The sequence below is a fragment of the Myxine glutinosa genome, chromosome 7 (assembly GCF_964187855.1).
Source record: "Myxine glutinosa chromosome 7, kmMyxGlut1.1, whole genome shotgun sequence".
NCBI lineage: Eukaryota > Metazoa > Chordata > Myxini > Myxiniformes > Myxinidae > Myxine > Myxine glutinosa.
The window spans coordinates 115525099-115550818 of NC_136267.1; the positions used below are offsets into that span (position 1 = coordinate 115525099).

At 44.2% G+C, this 25720-nt stretch overlaps 1 protein-coding gene across 1 annotated transcript in view; it reads right to left on the minus strand.

Annotated features, from left to right (window-relative positions):
- LOC137418944 (insulin gene enhancer protein ISL-1-like) overlaps positions 1-25720 on the minus strand; it is a 123317-nt gene that overhangs the window by 34407 nt on the left and 63190 nt on the right. The window contains exon 6 of the mRNA XM_078782173.1: positions 5039-5270. Coding sequence (XP_078638299.1) covers positions 5039-5270 — 232 coding nt within the window. The remainder of the gene's footprint in view (positions 1-5038; positions 5271-25720) is intronic.

The following is a 25720-nucleotide window of genomic DNA, read 5'->3' on the forward strand; positions in this document are numbered from 1 at the left end:
TTTATTACCACAGTTGACAATCTTGTTTTTCTTTGAGAGTGACTCAACTTGTTCGTAACTGATTACTATAACCATGAACACAAGGCAATCATTTCGTTCAGTGTTGTAGAACTTTACAACATTAAATATTTTTCTGGCAAAACAATGGTTTTCTACTTTAGTTATCTTTATTTGGGGCAATGATCAACTTACCCCTATGTGGTACAACTTACCCCAGAAGTTGGATCAACTTACCCCTCAGGCAGGGCAAGTTGAGCCATTTGGCCTCCGTTTTTTCAAAGGTCACAGTGACTTTCAGTGTGGGGATAGAAAGTAAGAACTGGCTACAAAATGTTTCCCAAGGATTAAATTAGAAGGCAAGATACTCATTTGTGCAAGATCATCAGTAAGTTCAGTCCTAACATTCCAAGAACTAAAACTGGCTCAACTTGCCCCACCTTCCCCTACAGATTCGCCCCCGTCGAAATAGATTCGCCCCCCTGCCACGAAATAGACTCTCCCCCGTGACAAAATCGCCCCCTCATAATATATATGTACATGTTTCAGCAGATATTCAAACTTGGAAAAAAGTGTAACAATTGTATGGCTCTTGGTGATTGTGGAAGAGTTCTTTTACAATTAATCTACAACTAGAGCAACTGAATATTGGTGTAAACCAATAAAAATAAAACCATAATAACCATAAAAATAAATAAAAAATAACCCAAAATAACATAAAATAACCATAAATAACCATAAAAATAACCATAAAATAACCATAAAACCATAAAAACCATAAAACCATAACCAAAATAAAAATAAACCAATAAAAATCTATCAATAATTACTATATCAAGTGTTCAAGTATGTCTTAAAAAGATTGAGAAAATGTGTAAATCCGCACTCAATCAATTCCCCAAACAATATTAGTAACATTTTTATCACGTCCCCTCTTGTAAACCAACATTTCCATATGTATATTTATATATCCGCAAACGAGAATGGGGGGCGATTCTATTCTGTTGGGGGCGAGAAACGTATCCGCCGGGGGGGGGGGGGCGAGTTTATACCGGTACAGATTCGCCGGGGGGAGAGTTTATACTGGGGCGGATTTATTTCGCGACACCGGTCTGGCAATCGAACAAAATAATTGAAAATCATTCCCAACAGGAGACTTACTGTTTTTAGGGACATCATGAAGGACACAAATCTTGGATGGCCTCATTCAGGCACGATTAACGAATTTAACGTGTTAAATATGGTGGTGTAAAAAACGGTATATCAACGGCAGTAAATGTCCGAAAAAAGTTATTGTTTTTTTTCTACAGCCTTTAAAATATTTATTTTATTTCAATTGAATTAGATACTTGAATATTGTTGAAAACAAATAATCCTTCTTGGCACTTTCGAAAAGCTTCAGTTGAGCAGAACTTTGACAAAATATTACGGATTTCACATCATCTCGACCAATCAAATCCCCTGCTCGTTTTCTCAGCATTGGGAAATGTTGAGATTCAGACAAAATTACAGCTCGTAGAAAAGAGAGATTATACTCAGAGATGCAAAGCAAGAGTTTAAAAGACCCAATTTTGGGTTAGGTTGTCTAAAAATCAGAATACTACGAAAAATAAGAATAATTCCAATTGGGCTACTTTGAATCGGTCAGTTTTGTGGCTCAGCCATGCTGTCCAAAAGTTTAATGAGTGTTGCTGGATGTGAAATCCTCTGCAGGTGACTGGTGTAAGTACTTTATAGGTTTATAAGTTTGTATCTCGGTCGATGATTTCGAGGATTTCTGTTGTATTAAACCTATTGGAGTGTCTATGCCATCCCTACGTCTACGTCGAGCAACTTCCTGATAAATGCTTTGCTGCTGTCTTGGATGTCATCATTGGCCATTCTACCTGAGTCAGTTTGTATGTAACATTGTCCTCAAGACAGATAAATGGTCCTACAGGCTTGCTTGCATCGTGTTTATGCTGATAGTGAAACACCTGTCCTGAAGTATAGTTTATTCAATTATCTGAACGAAGAACAACTACCTCTAGAGCAACTATTAGGGACGCCTCGTCACCGGGATTGTACCTCCCAACACTAGCCGGGGGCCAAATCTTCCCCATTCTTCCCCGCTGCCTGGATTCGTCAGGGCAGCGCGGGTACAGTCAGAGTGCTGGACCGACCCTTTTTCTCTTGTCTTTCTCTTGTCCTTGTCTCTTTTTCTCTCTCTCTCTCTCTCTCTTTCTTCTTTTTTTTTTCTTTCTTTCTTTCTTTCTTTCTTTCTTTCTTTCTCTCTCTCTCTCTCTCTCTCTCTCTCTCTCTCTCTCTCTCTCTCTCTCTCTCTCTCTCTCTCATGCTGTTGTGGCCCTGACTTTGTGAAGGTGGGGGTACACCTTCCTGGATGTGGGGGATCTCTGAGTCGCTCATGCGAGATCGATCGGCTGTCTCCGTGCCGTAGGCTTGTTTGAAAGAACTGTCCTATTCTATTTTTTTGTATGTGCCTAAAACACTCCCCTACCTACCCCCAAAAATATTTTTTTTAATTTAATATGATATCACACACACACACACACACACACACACACACACACACACACACACACACACACAAATCAAGGATAATGTAATATCACCTTTCATATAGCTACAAAGGCTCAGGCACTATAAAGCGATTTTCTTTTAAAATCCCCAAAAAGAACTTTTTTCTTTCAATTTTTTAAAATTAATATCACCTAAAACATTCACTGATGAACCTCTGAAAGTATGACGAAGATCCGTTCAGCCATCTCTGAGACAAATAGCGACCCACAGACAGACAACCAGACAGACAGACAAACGGCTCTCTTGTAGTACAGATCAGTAGGCTATAATGGGGTGGATTGACCACACACAAGAAGGATCATTCTGGTGGTTTGGTAACAGGAATTGCCAAGTGAATTAAAAAAAAATGTAAAAAGTGGATGCAGTAACTTTCTTCTTTTGAGGGAGGGCAGTCCATGTTATGGAAGAAGTTATTTGCATAACTTAAGTTATCCTTACTACTCAGAACCTCAGAAGTCATGCAAAATATTGATGTCAAGGAAAGCTGAAATAGACTTCTGAGGCTGGCCAAGGAAAGCTGAAATAGACTTCTGAGGCTGGCCAAGGAAAGCTGAAATAGACTTCTGAGGATGGCCAAGGAAAGCTGAAATAGACTTCTGAGGCTGGCCAAGGAAAGCTGAAATAGACTTCTGAGGATGGCCAAGGAAAGCTGAAATAGACTTCTGAGGATGGCCAAGGAAAGCTGAAATAGACTTCTGAGGATGGCCAAGGAAAGCTGAAATAGACTTCTGAGGATGGCCATTGAAAGCTGAAATAGACTTCTGAGGATGGCCAAGGAAAGCTGAAATAGACTTCTGAGGCTGGCCATTGAAAGCTGAAATAGACTTCTGAGGATGGCCAAGGAAAGCTGAAATAGACTTCTGAGGATGGCCAAGGAAAGCTGAAATAGACTTCTGAGGCTGGCCATTGAAAGCTGAAATAGACTTCTGAGGATGGCCAAGGAAAGCTGAAATAGACTTCTGAGGATGGCCAAGGAAAGCTGAAATAGACTTCTGAGGATGGCCAAGGAAAGCTGAAATAGACTTCTGAGGATGGCCAGGGAAAGCTGAAATAGACTTCTGAGGATGGCCATTGAAAGCTGAAATAGACTTCTGAGGATGGCCATTGAAAGCTGAAATAGACTTCTGAGGATGGCCATTGAAAGCTGAAATAGACTTCTGAGGATGGCCAAGGAAAGCTGAAATAGACTTCTGAGGATGGCCATTCAAAGCTGAAATAGACATCCGAGGATGGCCAAGGAAAGCTGAAATAGACTTCTGAGGATGGCCATTGAAAGCTGAAATAGACTTCTGAGGAAGGCCATTGAAAGCTGAAATAGACTTCTGAGGATCGCCAAGGAAAGCTGAAATAGACTTCTGAGGATGGCCATTGAAAGCTGAAATAGACTTCTGAGGTTGGCCATTGAAAGCTGAAATAGACTTCTGAGGATGGCCATTGAAAGCTGAAATAGACTTCTGAGGATGGCCAAGGAAAGCTGAAATAGACCTCTGAGGATGGCCAAGGAAAGCTGAAATAGACTTCTGAGGATGGCCAAGTAAAGCTGAAATAGACTTCTGAGGATGGCCAAGGAAAGCTGAAATAGACTTCTGAGGATGGCCAAGGAAAGCTGAAATAGACTTCTGAGGATGTCCAAGGAAAGCTGAAATAGACTTCTGAGGATGGCCAAGGAAAGCTGAAATAGACTTCTGAGGATGTCCAAGGAAAGCTGAAATAGACTTCTGAGGATGGCCATTGAAAGCTGAAATAGACTTCTGAGGATGGCCAAGGAAAGCTGAAATAGACTTCTGAGGATGGCCATTGAAAGCTGAAATAGACTTCTGAGGATGGCCATTGAAAGCTGAAATAGACTTCTGAGGATGGCCATTGAAAGCTGAAATAGACTTCTGAGGATGGCCATTAAAAGCTGAAATAGACTTCTGAGGATGGCCAAGGAAAGCTGAAATAGACTTCTGAGGATGGCCAAGGAAAGCTGAAATAGGCTTCTGAGGATGTCCAAGGAAAGCTGAAATAGACTTCTGAGGATGGCCAAGGAAAGCTGAAATAGACTTCTGAGGATGGCCAAGGAAAGCTGAAATAGACTTCTGAGGATGTCCAAGGAAAGCTGAAATAGACTTCTGAGGATGTCCAAGGAAAGCTGAAATAGACTTCTGAGGATGGCCAAGGAAAGCTGAAATAGACTTCTGAGGATGGCCATTGCAAAAAAAGTTTCCACCAAATTTTGTGCAAATCTCTCCATTGGCTTAAGAGAAGTTTACAATTTTAACAGACGGATAGCCAGATGCGGAGCCATGGATTAAGCCTTAAGGTCTCCAGAACATGGTTTTTATGTTCAATAATGATTAAATTATCATGAATGTCCATCCAGAAAATGATAAGCCGAGAGAACCTTTGTCACCAGTAGCTAGTAATGGGAGTCGCTCTGTGAGCTGGGCACCACTTATATTAGCAAGCCACAACTCACCGCCTTGTCGCTCACCGCCTGATTCTGCATCTGCTTCATGAACAGGGTTCTCTTCTTATCCTTGCAGCGCTTGTTTTGGAACCACACTCGGATGACTCGAGGGCTCAGCGCAGTCATCTCCACCAGCTGCTCCTTCATGAGCGCATCCGGTCGTGGGTTCGCAGCGTAGCAAGTGCGGAGCGTCTGGAGCTGCTTCTCATTAAGAACGGTGCGAACGCGTGTCGCCTTCTCACTCGACAGGCCTGCCATCTTGGTCCGCATTGGGGGAAGCTCATCTCCTGCACGCGTAATCATCAGGAAAGAATGAGGGACAAATAACAGAAAGTTCAAGGCAAATATGACTAAAACAATTCTGTGTCCATCATGTAGATCAGTTTGCTTGCACACCGCCACTGCCACTGTTTGGCCCTTATCCGAGAACATCGGATTTGCAAGAGGGGATCAGCTTGAAGCTTTGCCCACAGAGCCCCTTGAATCCCGTGTTTCATGGTAAGCAGATCACTCTGGCATCAAACAGAGCTGTCCATATTTTAATTGCCCCTACTGCGTGAGACTCACCACCTGTTTGCCTGTCTGCATCTTATACACCTATATCCATCCACCTTCATTACCAGTTGTCTGTGTGTGCAAATGTCTATACGCATGGAAAGGCTGAGAGACAGGGGCCGAAAGGTATATATTCATATAGTGGGATGCCAAGATTTAGTAGGATAGGCAAACGCTAAAGTAACTTTTTTGTGCCAGTGAGTCATCAACAAATTATTTCTGGGAACTATCACTACGAGTACTTCTTCTCTGCTCCACAATTATTGCCACCTTATTGTGGGGTCGACCGGGGAAGCCTTTTGGCTCAAGTATTTCATTGACTGACTGAGCAGGTGTGGTGTTCGACTGAAGGCGATTTGGGCAGGAATTTGGAATTTGGTCAGGGTGCCGGCGATAGCTCGCCGACCATTTGCGAACTGTGGGATATTTAACATCCATCAACTAATGCTCGCAGATGGTTTAAACACCAGGCTTAACAATCTGAAGAATGGCATGTCTTCTGATGCAATGCCCTGCCTGCCATGATGCAAAGCACCTATCCACAAATTTATGGATGGTATGAGAATAAATCCCAGCCTAAACAGCTCAGAGAAAAATGCACTAACTGTATATATACCATCCAGATGGACAAATGTTGGATGGAAAATACTGAAATATTTAACATACACCCACATACCAATTCTGCACTTTTCATTCATGTAATTTTCATTTCATGACAACATGAATCAAAGACACGTGAAAGCCGCTTGGAGTTTGCAAAAAAAGCACCGAAAGGACTCTCAGACTGTGAGAAACAAGATTCTGTGGGCTTTCATGTGTCTTTCACTGGGGAGAGGCTTCCGTCTGGTCACTCTGCTATAAAGCCCAGATCGGTGGAGTGTTGCAGTGATGGTTGTCCTTCTGGAAGTTTCTCCCATCTCCACACAGGATCTCTGGAGCTCAGCCAGAGTGACCATCGGGTTCTTCGCCACCTCTATTACCAAGGCCCTTCTCCCCCGATTGCTCAGTTTGGCCGGGTGGCCAGCTCTAGGAAGAGTCCTGGTTGTTCCAAACTTCTTCCATTTAAGAATTATGGAGGCCACTGAGCTCTTGGGAACCTTCAATGCAACAGAATTTTTTTTGTCGGCTTCCCCAGATCTGTGCCTCGACACAATCCTGTCTCTGAGTTCTGCAGACAGTTCCTTCGACCAAGGTTCCCAAGGTCTGTGGTGAGTCTAGTGGCTTGGTTTTTACTCTGATATGAATTGTCAGCAGTGAGACCTTATATAGACAGGTGTGTGCCTTTCCAAATCATGTCCAATCAATTGAATTTACCACAGGTGGACTCCAATCAAGGTGTAGAAACATCTCAAAGATGATCAAGGTAAATGGGAGGCACCTGAGCAAAATTTCAAGTGTCATAGAAAAGGGTCTGAATACTTATGTCAATGTGATATTTCAGTTTTTTATTTTTAATAAATTAGCAAAACTTTCTAAAATCCTGTTTTCTCTTTGTCATTATGGGGTATTGAGTGAAGATTGATGAGGGAAAAAATGAATTTAAACGATCTCAGCATAAGGCTGCAACAAAACAAAATGTGAAAAAAGTGAGGGGTCTGAATACTTTCTGAATGCACTGCATATATATATATATATATATATATATATATATATATATATATATATATACATACTATATATATATATATATATATATATATATATATATATATACACCAGCGGTCAAAAGTTTTAGACCACCTCAATTCTTCCAGTTTTTATTAAAATTTACGCAGTTTAATGTCCAGTGAATAACCTGAAATGGTCCAAAAGTAAGCAGTAAACTGCTCGAGGTTAAAAAAAAAGTTTAGGTTAGCAAAAATGGGAAAATAATTTAAATTGCACAGTTATATTGTAAAAAAAGGCCTTCTTCAGGGAACAAGTAATGGGTTAACAACTTACAGCTGTTCTGCAGCAATGTAAGTAAATTAAGCCTTGAAAGTTGATGCAAACAATTCCGACAGGTGTCCCAACCTCTGCTGATTACTTGATTACAAACCCCCTGTCTGTATAAAAGCAGTATTGGAACAGACTTATTACACCCTCTGACGCATTATTTGGACAATATTGCACTGCAGGAAGTAGTATATTGGAAACTGGAGGAAACTCTGACAGGAAGAGGTCTGGCAGACCCAAAGCCACAACAGAACCAGAAGACAAGTTTCTGAGAGTCAACAGCTTGCATGACAGGCAGCTCACAGGACAGCAGCTTCAAGCACAGCTTAACACTGGTCGAAGTAAGCAAGTCTCAGTTTCAACTGTGAAGAGAAGACTTCGTGCTGCAGGTTTGACAGGTCGAGTGGCAGTAAGAAAGCCATTGCTAGATGGCAAAATAAGAAAAGAGGCTTGCCTGGGCCATGAAGCACCAACAGTGGACTACTGAAGACTGGAAGAAGGTCTTATGGACTGGTGAATCAAAATTTGAAATCTTTGGTTCATCACGCAGGGTTTTTGTACGCCATCGAGTAGGCGAAAGGATGGTTCCCCAGTGTGTGACACCAACTGTCAAACATGGAGGAGGAAGCGTGATGGTCTGGGGCTCTTTTCCTGGATCCAGAGTCAGCGACATGCACAGAGTGACTGGCACCCCTGAACCAAAAGGGCAACCACAGCATGTTGCAGCGCCATGCAATACCCTCTGGTATACGCCTAGTTGGTCAGGGGTTCATCCTGCAGCAAGATAATGACCCTAAACACACCTCCAGGCTATGTCAAAACTACCATCGAGGAAAAGAACAAGACGGTAGGCTTCAAATCATGGAATGGCCAGCACAGTCTCCAGACTTAAACCCCATTGAGCTGCTTCGGGATGAACTGGACAGAAGGGTGAAAGCAAAGCAACCTATAAGTGCAACACATTTGTGGGAACTTCTGCAACAGTGTTGGGAAGAACTTCCCGAACAATATTTGATTTCCATTGTAGAAAGAATGCCACGAGTGTGTTCGGCGGTTATATCTGCAAAAGGTGTCTACTTTGCTGAGTCTAAAATTTAAATTAAATTTTGTTAAACAAAATGATTCTACGATTTCTTTTTTATCTCCAATTGTTTATTTGTTCTATGCTTAATTTCAGAGTACATTCAGACAATGGTGTTGGGCGAGCGGCTAGGGTGCTGGCTTAGGATCCTGGGTTCGAATCCCGGTCGATCGCTGAATTAACACCAGGGGGGTTGACTTGACTCAGCCTGTCATCATTCCGAGGTCGGCTAATTGAGTACCAGTTCACTGGTAATTCCCTGCTTGTCGTAAAAAGGTGACAAAAAGGGTTGGCGTCAGGAAGGGCATCCGGCCGTAAAACATTGCTTCAAAAAGGGGACCAAAAAACAACAACAACCACGGTTCCCGAAAAAGGCCAACCCCCGCATTGCGGGGAAAAATGGCCTCTAAAGGTGGTTATTTTATATATATATATTCAGACATTAAACTGTGTAAATTTCTATAAAAACTGGAAAAATTGAGGTGTTCGAAAACTTTTGACCGGTAGTGTATATATATTATATATATATTCTATATAGATATATGTACATATATATTATATATATGTATTATATATATGTATATATATGTATTATATATATGTATGTACATATATATATATATATATATATACACATATACATGTACATATATATAATATATATGTACATATATCTATATAGAATATATATATAATATATATACACTACCGGTCAAAAGTATATATACACTATATATATATATATATATATATATATATATATATATATATATATATATATATATATATATATATATATATATATATATATATATATATATATATATATATATATATATACATATATATACATATATATATATATATATATATATATATATATATATATATATATATATATATATATATATATATATATATATATATATATATATATATATGTATATATATACAGTCACGTGAGAAAGTAAGTACACCCCAGGTAAATTTTTGACTTTTTCAACATATTTCAACATACAGCTATTTGATCTTCATTTCAACAATATTGATAGATAAAGGTGATATAATATAACAAATATCATGAAACATTTACATTTTGTAGTCCATTGTATCTATCTATAATTCCAGTAATCTCTGTGTGTCTGTGTGTCTGTGACCGCTGTTTCTCGACAACCACGGGTCCGATCTAATTGAAACTTGCCAGATATATTGCTGGGGACCTGAGGATGTGCCTTTTCAAGGTTTCATATTAATCGGAGAAGTAGTTACCGAGCTATGTCCAAAAAACGATTCAACCAATCAGAGAGCAGCGAGCTATCACGTGTGCCGAACGTGGCGAACAGACTCTGCCTCGGACGGCACATTTGAGAGCGTATTCATTTATTTCACGTTGGCAAACTATGTTGGCGTTAAACTATGTTTTAAAACTAATTAAAACTAATTTGCGATTCATCGTAACTGCGATATGCGACCTTCCGGACAGTCAAATGAGGACGTCACTTCCGGACTTACGGACTCGCAAGCCGTTCGCTTTCCGTTCACGCAAGCCGTTCGCTGGACCAAACCATTTCATGTAAATAGAGGGGGGGGGGGGGATATAATTTTAGATATATATATAGTACGGGCATGCCCTAGTATGTATCTATCTATAATTCCAGCAATCTCTGTGTGTCTGTCTGTGTGTCTGTGTGTCTGTGTGTCTGTGTGTCTGTGACCGCTGTTTCTCGACAACCACGGGTCCGATATACTTGAAACTTGCCAGGTATATTGCTGGGGACCCGAGGATGTGCCTTTTCAAGGTTTGTAATTAATCGGACAAGTACCTACCGAGCTATGTCCAAAAAACGCTTCAACCAATCAGAGAGCAGCGAGCTATCACGTGTGCCGAACCGTTAATGCAATGCAAGCGTTAATGCGTTAATGCAAGGCTTTTCTTTTTTTCCCTCTTCTCTTTCTACTTTTCCTTGCGATTAAATTGCAACCAGCCAAAATACGTTGGCGCTAATTGAATAATTGGCCATTAACACTAAAATAATCGTAACTGCGATATGCCAACTTCCGGACAGTGCAGCCTTCCATGTTGTTGTTGTTTGCAGCAGCTGTTTGCAGCAAGGCAAGGCTTTTCTTTTTTTCCCTCTTCTCTTTCTACTTTTCCTTGCGATTAAATTGCAAAAAGCCAAAATACGTTGGCGATAATTGAATAATTGGCCATTAACACTAAAATAATCGTAACTGCGATATGCCAACTTCCGGACAGTGCAGCCTTCCATGTTGTTGTTGTTTGCAGCAGCTGTTTGCAGCAAGGCAAGGCTTTTCTTTTTTTCCCTCTTCTCTTTCTACTTTTCCTTGCGATTAAATTGCAAAAAGCCAAAATACGTTGGCGATAATTGAATAATTGGGCATTAATAGATAGATAGATAGATATGCGATATGCGAACTTCCGGACAGTGTAGACTTCACTTCCGGCCTTACGAAAGTGCTCTATACTTACCGGCTATATACTTATTACTTACTGTCTATCTTATAGATAGATTGTAGATAAAGACAATGCCCCAATCGAGTCGTCGTTTACGAGAACGAAGGAACGAAGCTGCACGTAGTGCACGCGCAATGGAATCTGACGAGGAACGAGCTGCTCGCCTGGCACGCGACGTTACGCGCGTGACACGGCGTCGTGCAGCTGAAAGGGATGAAGAACGGACTGCTCGCTTGGCAGACAACACTGGACGCATGTCAAGGCGTCGTACAGAAGAAACTGCTGAAGAACGCGCTGCTCGCTTGACACGCGACGTTACGCGCGTGACTAGGCGTCGTGCAGAAGAACCGGATGAAGAACGGACTGCTCGCTTGGCAGACAACACTGGACGCATGTCAAGGCGTCGTACAGAAGAAACTGCTGAAGAACGCGCTGCTCGCTTGACACGCGACGTTACGCGCGTGACTAGGCGTCGTGCAGAAGAACCGGATGAAGAACGGACTGCTCGCTTGGCAGACAACACTGGACGCATGTCAAGGCGTCGTACAGAAGAAACTGCTGAAGAACGCGCTGCTCGCTTGACACGCGACGTTACGCGCGTGACTAGGCGTCGTGCAGAAGAACCGGATGAAGAACGGACTGCTCGCTTGGCAGACAACACTGGACGCATGTCAAGGCGTCGTACAGAAGAAACTGCTGAAGAACGCGCTGCTCGCTTGACACGCGACGTTACGCGCGTGACAAGGCGTCGTGCAGCTGAAACTGCTGAAGAACGCGCTGCTCGCTTGACACGCGACGTTACGCGCGTGACAAGGCGTCGTGCAGCTGAAACGGATGAAGATCGGACTGCTCGCTTGGCAGACAACACTGGACGCATGACAAGGCGTCGTGCTGAAGAAATCCCTCACCAGCGAGAAGACCGGCAAGTAAGGGATGCCCTGCGTCATGAGGATGTACACCGTGTGAGACTGGAGCAGGCTCACCATGACAATCGCAACCTTGCTCGATTCGATGATACCGATTTCTTCCGAGAGGTCCTTCATGGTGAGTACAGGCACGCGTTGAGCAGGACCTCAATATTTCAATGCCCTAAATGCTCGCATTGTGCTGCTTTGGTGTGGCATGAGGAGAGAAGAGGATTTTGCTGCAACCACGGCAAGGTCGTTCTTATGCATGATCCTACGAATCCAAAACCCGGTTCAATTCCATCACAACCTCCAGATGCTATTAAAAACCTTTTCCTTAACCAGGACTTTGTGAAGCACGCGAAACAGTACAACAACGCGCTGGCAATGGCAAGTATCGGTGTCCGAGAGATACGTATGCCTGGCTTCAATCCTGGAGTGCGCATACAAGGTAAGGTTTACCATTACATTGGTGCTCCTCTTGCCGATCTGGGTTGTACCCCACGCTTTGCTCAGATCTACTTTCACGATCCAGCCCATGAGCTGGATTATCGTCGTGCCCACACCTCGAACAGTGGCCTGAATGAACAGTTTTTGCTAAGAGCACAACAGGCCATTCATGAGTGCAACCCATACGTCCAGCAATTCAAATCAGCCATTGAGTATGTGGTTCATAATGATAGCGCCAATGAACTGAATATTGTGTTAACAGGTCGCACGCGGCGCCGAGACCTTCATCATGGTACCGTCAACCTTCCCTCAGCAGACAGCGATGTGGCTGTCATTGCTCCAGGGGCTATGACAACTGAGCAGTTTGGAAGGCTGGCAGTCGCTGTTCACCTCAGGGGAGGAGGTTTACAGACAATAGACGCCATGCATCCAGCGTATGACCCACTATCATACATACTTCTGCTACCCTGCGGCTCTCAGGGGTACCACACTGAGTTGGCAGGGACTACGCCAACAACTTTCTACCGCTACCATCTACAAGTACGTGATCCTACTCATCACTTCAATCTACTGCTTCGTGGTGGAAGGTTGACACAGCAGTACGTATGCGACATGATGGCAAAAATTGAGTCACACCGTCTCACTTGGATTCGCTGCAACCAGAAGTCAATTAAGGCAGAAAAGTATAAGATCATCGTTGATGCGTTAAACAGTGATGCTGAGGTGCTACCTGGACGCCTCACCATTCTGCCTCCGTCAATTTATGGGTCGCCACGTTGGTATGCCAAAGAGTTTCAGGATGCAATGGCTTTAGTCCGAGTCAAGGGAAAGCCAGACTTTTTCCTAACTTTCACCTGCAACCCAAAGTGGCCAGAAATTAAAGCATCGGTTTTTGAGGGTCAGCCACCCAATGCAAGACCTGATATCATCGCCCGGGTGTTTCATATGAAGGTGGAAGCACTCCTCGCAGACCTCCTCAAGCATGACATCTTGGGGCATGTGGACGCTTACGTGATGGTGAAGGAAACGCAAAAGCGTCACCTTCCCCATATACACATGCTCCTGACCGTGGTACCTCGCGACAAGCCCAGAACACCTGCAGATGTCGATCGCGTGGTCTCTGCTGAGATTCCTGACAGCCTCACAAATCCGGAACTACACCGTATTGTGACATCACACATGATTCACGGCCCCTGTGGGGAATGGAACATCTTGAGCCCTTGCATGGCAGACCGGAAGTGCACAAAGGACTATCCCAAAGCCCTACGTCAAACGACAAGCTTCTCTGATGACTCCTATCCCCTGTACAGAAGACGGGCAGAAGCAGCACCTGGTGATCCCATCATGAAGACAATACGAGGCGGTGCTAACGTATTAGTTAACAATGCATGGGTTGTGCCTTACAATCCATATATTGTCCTCAGGTACGATGCTCACATCAACCTTGAGATCGTCTGTGCTGTCACCTGTGTCAAGTACCTGTACAAATACCTTGAAAAGGGCCCGGACCAGTGCCTGGTCAGACTAGAGCCTCATGAGAGGATGCGAGAGGCATTACGACATGATGAAGTGGCACGCTACGAACTAGGGCGTTACATCACCGCATCTGAGGGATACTGGCGCATATACGATTTCCCCATTCAACGCAAGTACCCACCAGTCGAGATGCTGGCACTCCATCTACAGGATGAGCAGGTGATCACGTTCACTGACGAAGGTGCCATACAGAACGTGGCAGAGTCAGGACCCCCTGCAACAACCCTCACCGCCTTTTTCGAAGCCATGAATCTCCATCCACACATGCGTCATGTTCTATATCCAGATGTATTCCAGCACTTCACCTACTTGAGGAAAAGGTTTCAATTGCGGAAGAGAAGGCTGAGTTTCCAGGATAACCGTAAGGCTGATACGGTTGGGCGGCTCCCCCTTATTCCCGTCAACTCCCATACTGCCGAGTTGTACTATCTCCGCATGCTACTGTACCGCGTGCCTGGCCCCACATGCTTTCTGGATCTCCGTCGTGTTGGTGGTAGGGTCATGGAGACCTATCTGGCAGCCTGCATTGCATATGGCATCGTTGACAATGACCAGGAGGTGGATTCTGTTATGGAAGAGGCTGCAAATATTGCTTTTGGCCCTGCAGTCCGCGAAGTATTTGCCAACATGCTCATATTCGTTCTCAGAGGCAACCACGTGCAGTTCTGGGAAAGGCACAAGTATGTGCTGTGCGAGGACTTCATGCGTGCTGCAGGTGTGAATGTTCCAAATGGACGCATTGTGAGTGCAGTGCTACTAGAGCTGAGGAACAAAGTTGAGTGCCACGGCTTTTCGCTCAGTAGGACCTTTGGCCTTCCTGAGCCTGACCCAGTTCATTTCCAGTCTCGCATTCCGCGCGTCATCGAGCACGAAACAGTGCACAATATAGGAGAACTTGAGGCTCACATCGCTCAAACAGAGTGCCTTCTTAATGACGAGCAGCGCGTTGTTGTCGATACAGTGATGTGGAGTGTGGAACACGGACATGGCTGCATGCTTGCTGTTGATGCAAGTGGTGGGACTGGGAAAACCTTCACATTGTCTCATATACTCAACAAAGTGCGCGCAATGGGCAAAGTGGCTCTTGCAACTGCTGCAAGTGGTATTGCAGCTACGCTGCTGCCTAAAGGGGCCACCTTCCATAGTAGGACCAAGTGTCCTCTCATTCTCACTGATGAGTCCACTTGCAACATCAGTGAAAATGACACCACTGCAGCACTCATACGCATGACTAATCTGATGGTGGTGGATGAGGTTTCAATGATGGATCGTCGCGCATTGGAGGCAGCAGATCGAACATTCCAGTGGCTTCGGGGCTCCGAGGAACCATTTGGCGGCATCGCAATGGTTTTCAGTGGTGACTGGAGGCAAATCCTTACTGTTGTGCCACACGGTAGCCGTATTGACATAGTTGGAAGGTGCTTCAAGAGCTCATACCTGTGGAGAAAAGTGCAGATTCTTCGTCTCAGAGTAAACATGAGGATCATGCAGGGTGCTGGAGAACAACAGGACGAATCTGCTTTTGCAAAATTCCTGCTGGATCTGGGTGAAGGGAAGATTCCTGTCAATCCAGAAGAGGGTGAATTTGCTATTGAGCTCAGGGAACCGCTCATTCTTCCTGGTGAAAAACTTCAGGATATTGTCACTTGGGTGTACGAAGACGTGCATAACAACATTAGCAACCCCAAGTGGCTTTGCGAGCGTGTTATACTATGTCCGACCAATTCTGAAGTCGATCAGGTAAATGCCTACATGACGACCATATTTCCAGGGGAGGAACATGTTTGCTGTAGCGTCGATACAGCGGAATCTGAGGGTGATCATTTGTATCCGCCTGAGTTCCTGAACACCCTCTGTCCATCTGGTATGCCGCCACATCGTATCTCTCTCAAGGTGGGTATGGTCATCATGCTGCTGCGAAACTTCGACCAGCAGAGCGGGCACTGCAATGGCTCAAGGTACATCATACTTCAGATCCTTCCAAATCTGTTGGTTGCACAATCTGTGATGGGTGTCAATTCTGGACGCACATTGCTCATTCCACGCATAACCTTGAGTCCATCTGACAACATGTTCCCGTTCACTCTGCGGCGTCGGCAGTTTCCGGTACGACCCTGCTTTGCCATGACTGTGGATAAATCCCAAGGACAGTCGCTACACCATGTTGGGATCTTCTGCTCACGAGACTTCTTCAGCCATGGTCAGTTCTACGTGGCGGCCAGTAGGGTTGGCAGATCCAGCAGCCTCCGCATTCTTGCCCTGGACGAGGAAACAAAGAAGAAGCGCCGTTTCCTCAGCAACGTTGTTTATGAAGAGGTGCTAACGAGATAAAGGTGTGTACAATGGACATGTAGGCAATTTTTATTATTATTTATTTATTGAAGAACAATTGTTTCGAACGAATTCTTCAAAAATAGTGCACAACTTCTTTTGGCAGTCGTACACCATGTTGGGATCTCCTGGAGAGGTGCCGTTTCCTCACCAATGTTGTTTATGAAGAGCTGCTAACGACATACAGGTGTGTACATGTGGACAATTCTTATTATTTATTTATTGATTGAAGAAACATTGTTTCGCAAAGAATTCATCAAAATAAGTGCACAACTTCTTTTGGCAGTTGTACACCATGTGAGGATCTCCTGGAGAAGTGCCGTTTCCTCAGCAATGTTGTTTATGAAGAGCTGCTAACGACATACAGGTGTGTACATGTGGACAATTCTTATTTTTTATTTTTTGCTTGAGGAAAAATTGTTACGAAAAGATTTCATCAAAATAAGTGCACTACTTCTTTTGCCAGTTGTACACCATGTGAGGATCTCCTGGAGAAGTGCCGTTTCCTCAGCAATGTTGTTTATGAAGAGCTGCTAACGACATACAGGTGTGTACATGTGGACAATTCTTATTATTTATTTATTACTTGAAGAAAAATTGTTACGAAAAGATTTCATCAAAATACATGCACAACTTCTTTTGGCAGTCGCTACACCATGTTGGGATCTTCTGCCCAAGAGCCTTCTTCTGCCATTGCCAGTTCTACGTGGCGACCTCTAGGGTTGGCAGTTCCAGCAGCCTCCGCATTCTTGCCCAGGACGAGGAAACAAAGAAGAAGCCCGTACGTGGTGCCTTATGAAGTGGTGCTAACGACATAAAGGTGTGTACAATGTACATGTAGACAATTTTTATTATTCTTTGTTTGGGAGGGAGATGGGAGGGTGATGGGGCAGGGTGATGGGAGGATGATGGCAGGGTGATGGGAGGGTGATGGCAGGGTGATGGGAGGGTGATGGCAGAGGGTGATGGCAGAGGGTGATGGGAGAGTGATGGGAGGGTGATGGGGGGAAGATGGGAGGGTGATGTGGCAGGGTGCTGTGGCAGGGTGATGGCAGGGTGATGGCAGAGGGTGGTGGCAGAGGGTGGTGGGAGGGAGATGGCCGGGTGATGGGAGGGTGATGGGAGGGTGATGGCTGGGTGATGGGACGGTGATGGCAGAGGGTGATAGCAGAGGGTGATTGCAGAGGGTGATGGCAGAGGGTGATGGCAAAGGGTGGTGGCAGAGGGTGGTGGGAGGGAGATGGCAGGGTGATGGGAGGGTGATGGGAGGGTGATGGGGGGGAGATGGGAGGGTGATGGGGCAGGGTGATGGGGCAGGGTGATGGGGCTGGGTGATGGCAGGGTGATGGCAGGGTGATGGGAGGGTGATGGCAGGGTGATGGAAGGGTGATGGCAGAGGGTGATGGCAGAGGGTGATGGCAGAGGGTGATGGCAGAGGGTGATGGCAGAGGGTGATGGCAGAGGGTGATGGCAGGGAATTAACATTAACGAATAACATTTGTAATGTAATAATTTGTAATAATTTGTAGTAATACATATAATAATAATAACGAATTCTGCTCTGTTTCAATTCTGTTTCAATTTGCTGATATGCTTTGCAAACCTTTTTTTTTTTAAACTATTTTAAAACTAATACAATTCGAACATGGAATACATACTGACACTGCACTTTCAGGTCTCCTACAAATCCTACCCTGTCGCCTCACCGTGGCGTAGGAGTGGCAATGGTCAATGGCATCGAATGTCATGGCTAGCAAAGACAGGGAGGTACACTTGATTTAAATTTGGAAATTGTTTTTTTTTTTTTTTTGGCCACGGAACGGGCACCCACGTACGGGCACGTCCTAGTAATTTAAATAAACATAAATGCAAATTTCGCATGTGGAAAAAGTAAGTACACCCCTACATTTATCACTACTTCAAATACCTAAAATTAGAATCAGGTGCACCAGCTCAGGTGCAAATGATTAGAACATCGTTAGAGAGGATCTTGGAGGAACCTGTCTTATTTAAACCTCAGACATTTAGTTTGGTTTGCCCTTTGTTGTTGAACTGTGAGGCGTCACCATGCCTAGATCAAAAGAGCTCTCTGAGGCCTTCAGAAAGAAGGTTATAGACGCCTACGAGTCTGGGAATGGATTTAAAAAGATCTCCAAACAATTGGAAATCAATCATTCGACTGTCTGGAAGATCATCTACAAGTGGAGAAGATTCCAAACAACTGCCAACTTGTTCAGGCCAGGCCACCCCAGCAAGTTCAGCCCGAGAGCAGACGCAAGATGCTGAAAGAAGTCTCTAAGAACCCTAGAATGTCATCACAGGACCTACAGGTAGCTCTTGCCACTGTTGATGTCAAAGTGCACGAGTCTACCATTAGAAAGAGGCTGCACAAATTTGATCTTCATGGGAGGTGTGCCAGGAGGAAACATTTGCTGTCCAGAAAGAACATCAGGGCAAGACTAAAGTTTGCCAATGAACATCGAGGCAAAGACCAGCACTTCTGGAACAATGTGCTCTGGACAGATGAGTCAAAGGTAGAGCTATTTGGCCACAGTACCAGAAGACATGTTTGGCGAAAACCCAAGACAGCATTTGACCACAAGAACCTGATACCAACTGTAAAGCATGGTGGTGGAAATATTATGGTTTGGGGCAGCTTTGCTGCATCAGGGCCTGGGCAGCTCACCATCATAGAATCCACTATGAAATCTTCAATGTACCAGAGGGTGCTTGAGGATAATGTGAGGCCATCTTTCGGAAAGTTGAAGCTCAACAGAAGGTGGACCTTGCAACATGACAATGACCCTAAACATACCAGTAAATCCACCAAGGAATGGCTGAAAACAAAGAAATGGAGGGTTCTGGAATGGCCAGGTCAAAGCCCTGATCTAAATCCCATCGAGATGTTGTGGGGGATTTGAAACTAGCTGTGCATTGCCAGAAACCCGTCAAACATCGCACAGCTGAAAGAATTCTGGATGGAGGAGTGGGCAAAAATTTCTCCCAGTCGATGTCAGAGACTGGTAGACAGTTATAAGACATGCCTACTTGAGGTTGTTGCTGCCAAAGTGGGGCAATACCACCTATTAGAGCCAAGGGTGTACTTACTTTTTCCACATGCGAAATTTGCTTTTATGTTTATTTAAATTATACAATGGACGACAAAATGTAAATGTTTCATGATATTTGTTATATTATATCACCTTTATCTATCAATATTGTTGAAATGAAGATCAAATAGCTGTATGTTGAAAAAGTCAAAACTTTACATGGGGTGTACTTACTTTTTCACATGACTGTATATATATATACACACACACACACACACTAGCTTCGCTACGCTCACCTCACCACGCGTCATTACGGAGCAACGGGCTTGTTTTAGTTGAGGATAATGACTGTACCTGAGTTGCTGTGTTGTCATGATTTACACCAATCATAATACAAACAATTATTTTGCACAAATTTATTTGTAGTGTTTGTGATATTACATTTTTATCAGCAATTTACGTTGAAGATTTAAGTTGAAAAAAAAAAAACAATTAAAAAAATAACCCCACAGCACATACATTGGAGAGGGGTAGGTGCAGATTGGAAGTTTGGGACGATTACACCTCACCACCACGTAATTCAAAACACCTCACCACCAAGTAATTTAAAACACCTCACCCCCACCAAATTTAAAACACCTCACCACCACGTAATTCAAAACACCTCACCACCACGTAATTCAAAACACCTCACCACCACGTAATGAAAAACACCTCACCAACACGTAATTAAAAACACCTCACCACCAAATTTAAAACACCTCACCACCAAGTAATTCAAAACACCTCATCACCAACTAATTAAAAACACCTCACAACCACGTAATTAAAAACACCTCACCACCACGTGATTTAAAAACACCTCACCACCACATGATTTAAAAACACGTCACCAAGACATAATTCAAAATACCTCACCACCACCACATTGTTAAAAACACTTCACAACCATGGGAACAAAAGTTTCAGGGAGTAGTTCAGTGACAACACACACTTGGAGTTTGCAAAAAAAACACCTAAAGAACTCTCAGACTGTGAGAAACAAGATTCTGTGGGCTTTCATGTGTCTTTCACTGAGGAGAGGCTTCCGTCTTGCCATTCTGCCATAAATCCAAGATCGGTGGAGTGTTGCAGTTTTTTTTTTTTGTTTTTTTTTTGTATACTGAATCGAGGCTCGTGAAAGAGCTAACATTTACTTCACAAACAAATCAACCAGACAAACAAAATATATAAAAAGAGGGAGCGGAAAACAAGATGGGGAGAGAAGGGGAAGCACACAAACACAACATTTGAGAGCAGGGAGATGTGTGGAAGGGAGAGGGCTTGGGGGGAGGAGGCGTGGGAAGGGGGGGGGGGGGAGGGAGAAGTATAAAACACAAGGACACCAAGGACTTCCAGGACAGATGTTGGTATTTCAAAAAAGTGGAATTGGGGTGAAATTAGCGGGGGTAGAAAAGATCAAGGTTTTGGATGGGGGAAGATAAGAGATGGTGGTGAACAGCTGTTTTAAAGACCTGGAGGGTGGAGTGGGATTGAAGAGAGTGAGGGAGTTTGTTCCAGAGGCGGGAGAAAAGAGGAATGAAGGAGTGAAGGTGAGCAGCGAGTCTTGATTTTGGCAGTTTGACCATAAGAGGGTTGCAGGCAGATCTTGTGCGACCTGTAGGAATATTTGCGGGACAGAGCCCAGAGAGAGCTGGGGGGGGGGGGCAAGGCCAGAGAGGAGTCGGTAGAAGACGGAAAGACCACCAACCTGCCTGCGGTGAGTGAGTGAGAGGCCCTTGGAGTTAGCTTCATCGCGGGAGATTCCAATGATTCTGAATGCTTTGGTTTCAACAGCGTGAAGACGAGCTAGGTGTAAGGCAGGAGCACCAGCCCAGAGGGGAGAGCAGTATTCCATTGAGCTGCGGATGAAAGCCTTGTATGTGGTGAGGAGCTCAGGTGTGCCAAGGAAGGACTTCGCACGACGGAGGATGCCCAGTCGGCGACTGGCTTTGGAGGCCAGATTTGAAATGTGGTTTTCCCAGGAAATATCATGGCAGATAGTGAGACCCAAAAGCTTGAGTGACAGAACTTCTTGGAGAGGATTATTCAGAAAGTGGATGGGAGGGTTGTGCAGTCGGTCTTTCCGGAGAGACATCGTAAGAGTGTGAGATTTGTCAGGATTGAAAGACATGTTCCACTTGTTTGCCCAGTCTGTGATTTTGTCCAGGTCTGCAGAGAGTGAGGAGGCTGCAGACTGCCGATCTGAGGGATGAAGAATGGAGCGACAGAGAGTAGAGTCATCAGCAAAGAGATACAGAGGATTTTCAAGAGAGTCAGAGAGATCATTGATGAAGACCAGAAAAAGCACAGGGCCCAGAACACTGCCTTGTGGAACTCCAGCCTGAACAGGAAGAGGAGATGAGAGAAACCCATTCAGGGCCACACGTTGACTACGACTAGAGAGGAAGTCCGCCAGCCATGCGTGGAGATTTCCATGGATACCAAAAGAGGAGAGTTTGGTGAGCAGAGCGGGGTGCCAGACCGTATCGAAGGCACATGATATGTCAAGGGAGACTGCTCTAATTTCCTGTTTGGCATTGAGGACCTCCATCCATTGTTGAGAAAGCAGAAGCAGCATGCCCAGAGTAGAGTGTCCAGGTCTGAAACCAAATTGATGATCAGAGATCAAGCCATTGGAGAAGAGGAAAGATTTCATATCTGAAGCAATGATGGATTCCATGACTTTGCTGATAATTGGGAGAAGGCTGATTGGTCTGTAGTTGCTGGGATCTGTTTTTGCACCTTTTTTGTGCAAAGCGGTGATGTTGGCAGATTTCCAAGCAGATGGAAGATGACCTTGAGCAAAAGAGAGGGTGAAGAGAACAGAGAGAGGGAGTGAAAGAGCGGAAGAACAGGATTTTAGGACCCGTGGGCTGATGCCGTCAGGTCCAGTTGCAGAATCCGAGTCGAGGGTTGACAGAAACTTTTCCACCTTGTCAGGAGGAAAGGACACAGAGTCCAGGAGCAGCTGGGTACGACTGGGTACGGTGGGTACAGAGAGGGATGGGTTTGGGACACAGGATTTAGAGGCAAACACAGAGTTGAGGCATTCAGCTTTTTCACGTGCGGAGTCAGCCGTGTGGCCATTTGAGGTGAGGGAGGGGATGGAGGGGGAACAAACACCAGAAACAGATTTGACCAGACGCCACCAGGATTTGGAAGAGGGAGACAGATAAGAGAGTTCGGTCCTGAGAACGGAGAGATATTGTTTCCTGGCTCTCCTGAGGGTGGACACACACTTGTTTCGGGCTTTGTGAAAGGAAATGAGATTTCCTTCCGTTGGATTTGCTTTCCAGGAGACGAAAGCAAGTTGTTTCTGGGCAATCGCGTCACCACAAGATTCCGTGTACCATGGACGGGAGGAAGGGTATGACAACAGAAGACGAGATGGGATAAATCTGTGCATGAGAGAGAGCAGTTTGCTTTGGAAGAATTCCCAGGAAGAATTTATGTCAGAGGCAGTAGAGATGGGAGACCAGTCCAGATGATTGATGGCTGCTTGAAGACCGTGCCAGTTGGCCTGAGTGAAATGCCAGACTCGTCGACGCTGAGGAGGCTCTCTGAGAATGGTCAGAGAGATGTCCACTTTAACAAGCACATGATCAGAAGAGCCGATTGGAGCAGAAGAAGAGCAGCAGACATTTTCCGGGAAGTTAGTCATAACCAAGTCCAGAAGAGAAGATGCTCCGTTGACTGAAATCTGGGTCGTGAAATTGACAGATTGTGTCAGTCCCAGTGAGTCACAGAAGTCCTTTGCTGAAGAGCCATGGCTGGTGAGAGAGGTACCCACACCCAGCCAACTGGCATGGTGACAGTTGAAATCACCACATATGAGGAAGAGAGAGTTGGGATGGGTAGATAGAAGTTGGTCCATATTCTCAGACAGCGAGATGTAGATGGAGTCATCACTGTTTGGTGGACGGTACAACACACATATGAACAAAAGGTGGGAGCGAAGGGGAAGCCGTAGCCAAAGGTATTCCTGGGGGTGAGGTGGAGAGAGGGCACTGTAGGGTGGAGCTTATTTTTGAACCTTTGAAATATGATCTTCTTACCCTCTCAATGTGTTCCTATATATGCATTAAAAATGCAGGCAAAATATGAGCACAATTGAACAATATTTAGGGGTAGCTCAATGATGGTAAAGTTTCTGATACCCCAAAGCTGCCCAAATCTGATACCCCAAAATTGTGTTGGATTCTGCAATTTAATTTGTGAGGTTTCTCCAGATCAGAACTGAAAACTATCCTAATTCCAACCTGCCCAATAGTTAGGGTTAGGGTTAGGGTTTTTTTAGGGCTATTCATAGTTATTATGACTTTGCCCTTTCACATTTTGATGCAATTACTAAATCTGATACCCCTTTTATTTCGCATACTACTGATAATAGATTAATTCTGTTGATAAATTAAGAACCCAATTTTAACTACTAAGTAAATTGACACTTTCTCCTATCATCATACACACAACATGCAATCATTGTGGTAAAATTAATTACTGGGAACACAGATAAAACCTTTAAGTTATAAAACTCTGTGCTCCATTAAATAAATAATTACAGTAGTAATATGTACATTGTACATACACAATATCTGTTATAATAAAAGAGTAAAATGTTCGTTGAGCTAGAGTCTGCTAGACAATAAATGCTAAAATGAGATGTAGCGCTGACCTGGGAACGCTTATCACCATAGTATCTAAAAGTAAACACTGTACATAGGTGTATCACAGAACACTATTTGAAAATAAAAACGAAGTTATCACAGGCTTTGCAGAGAATCACAGACACAATGGGTGTATAAACATGGTATAATATTATCACAGATTATAGAAGCATAATCATTGTGGTTCAACTGGTTCATATCTATTATCCAAGCAATCATCCGAATCCCATTGTTTTGCGGATAAATTGATAATGCAAATTTTCCATGAATTTATATTCCAGACATGTTCAGACTTGTTTACTGTTTGGACTCAATGGACTGACTATGCTGACTAAGCAACAGCTGCAACACTGTTGCAGAATTTGTGTAATTGCTTGAGGCATTGTGCTCACTGCTCAGTTATTAATAGAACTGTTTGAATTTTCTTGATTCTTAATTTCTTAATGCTATGTTCTACTTCTTTCAGATTCATATCTGATTGAAAATGTCATCTGTGGAAAAAGCAACAAGATCTCAAACCAAGTTGTATCTCCTTGGTGACTCTGACTGAATTAAGTGGCAGCAAGTTGCCATCATTGCGTATGGCTCTTGGATTCTTCCTACATCACCATCTCGATCTGAAGGAGACCGTAAGACAATCGTCGGATGTTACCATCACGGAAATAGCTAACTTTTGGAAGAAAGCTAGAATCCCGATGAGAGCTCATCAAAACTGCCAAACCAAGCTTGAGCAGACATTTGAAGAATGGCGTCTTCTGAAAAAGAACAAAGCACGAACGTCACCAACTCAACTCGCGAGAGAGTCGGCTTTTGTTTCCAGGCTTTAAGACCTTTTTGATGTCGCTCACGCTGATGCTCTGACCAATACGTCAGTATTACAAGAAGACAAGGATTTCTTGTTAGCCCAGCGAGAAAAGGGAAGAAGGGGGTCGCTGGCTGGAGTAGATGTAAAGCTTGCTGCGAAGGAGAAAACGGCGTCCAAAAGAGAGGAGGAAATGCTTGCCAGGCGACAGCGAATGGAGCAAATGAAACAGTTAGCAGCTTCTACAGCTGAACTGATTTCATCTGGTTCTGAATCTGAAAACAGCTCAGCAGAAGATAGTGAAAATATGGAAACTGGGGACAATGCAAGTGAGGGAGCTGCTGGAGGCATCACATTTCAGACACGAAAAAGAAAGAGGGCGCGAAAAACTGTCGTTACTGAAGAACTCGCAGCCGCTCTAGATCGCACAAAAGTGTCAGACCGCAAAGCCGTTTTTGTTATAGCAGAAACTGCCAAAAGCTTGGGACAGAACATTGATGAACTTGCTCTAAACAGAGACTCAATTCGCCGACAAAGAGTACAACACCGAGTCCAGAGATCTGCAAATATAAAGGCGGAGTTTCAGGGTAACGTTCCCCTTGTTGTTCACTGGGACGGCAAACTGATCCTTGATCTAATTGGAAAAGAGAAGGTTGATCACCTGCCAGTATTGGTTTCAGGGAAAGGAGTTTCTCAGCTACTCACAGTTGCCAAGCTTCCATCTGGAACAGGCGAGGCTCAGGCTGCTGCTGTCTTTGGAGCCATTGAAGACTGGGGCGTAGCCGACAGCATCCGAGCTATGTGTTTTGACACGACCAGCTCAAACACTGGTCGGATCGCTGGTGCCTGTGTCCTCCTAGAGCA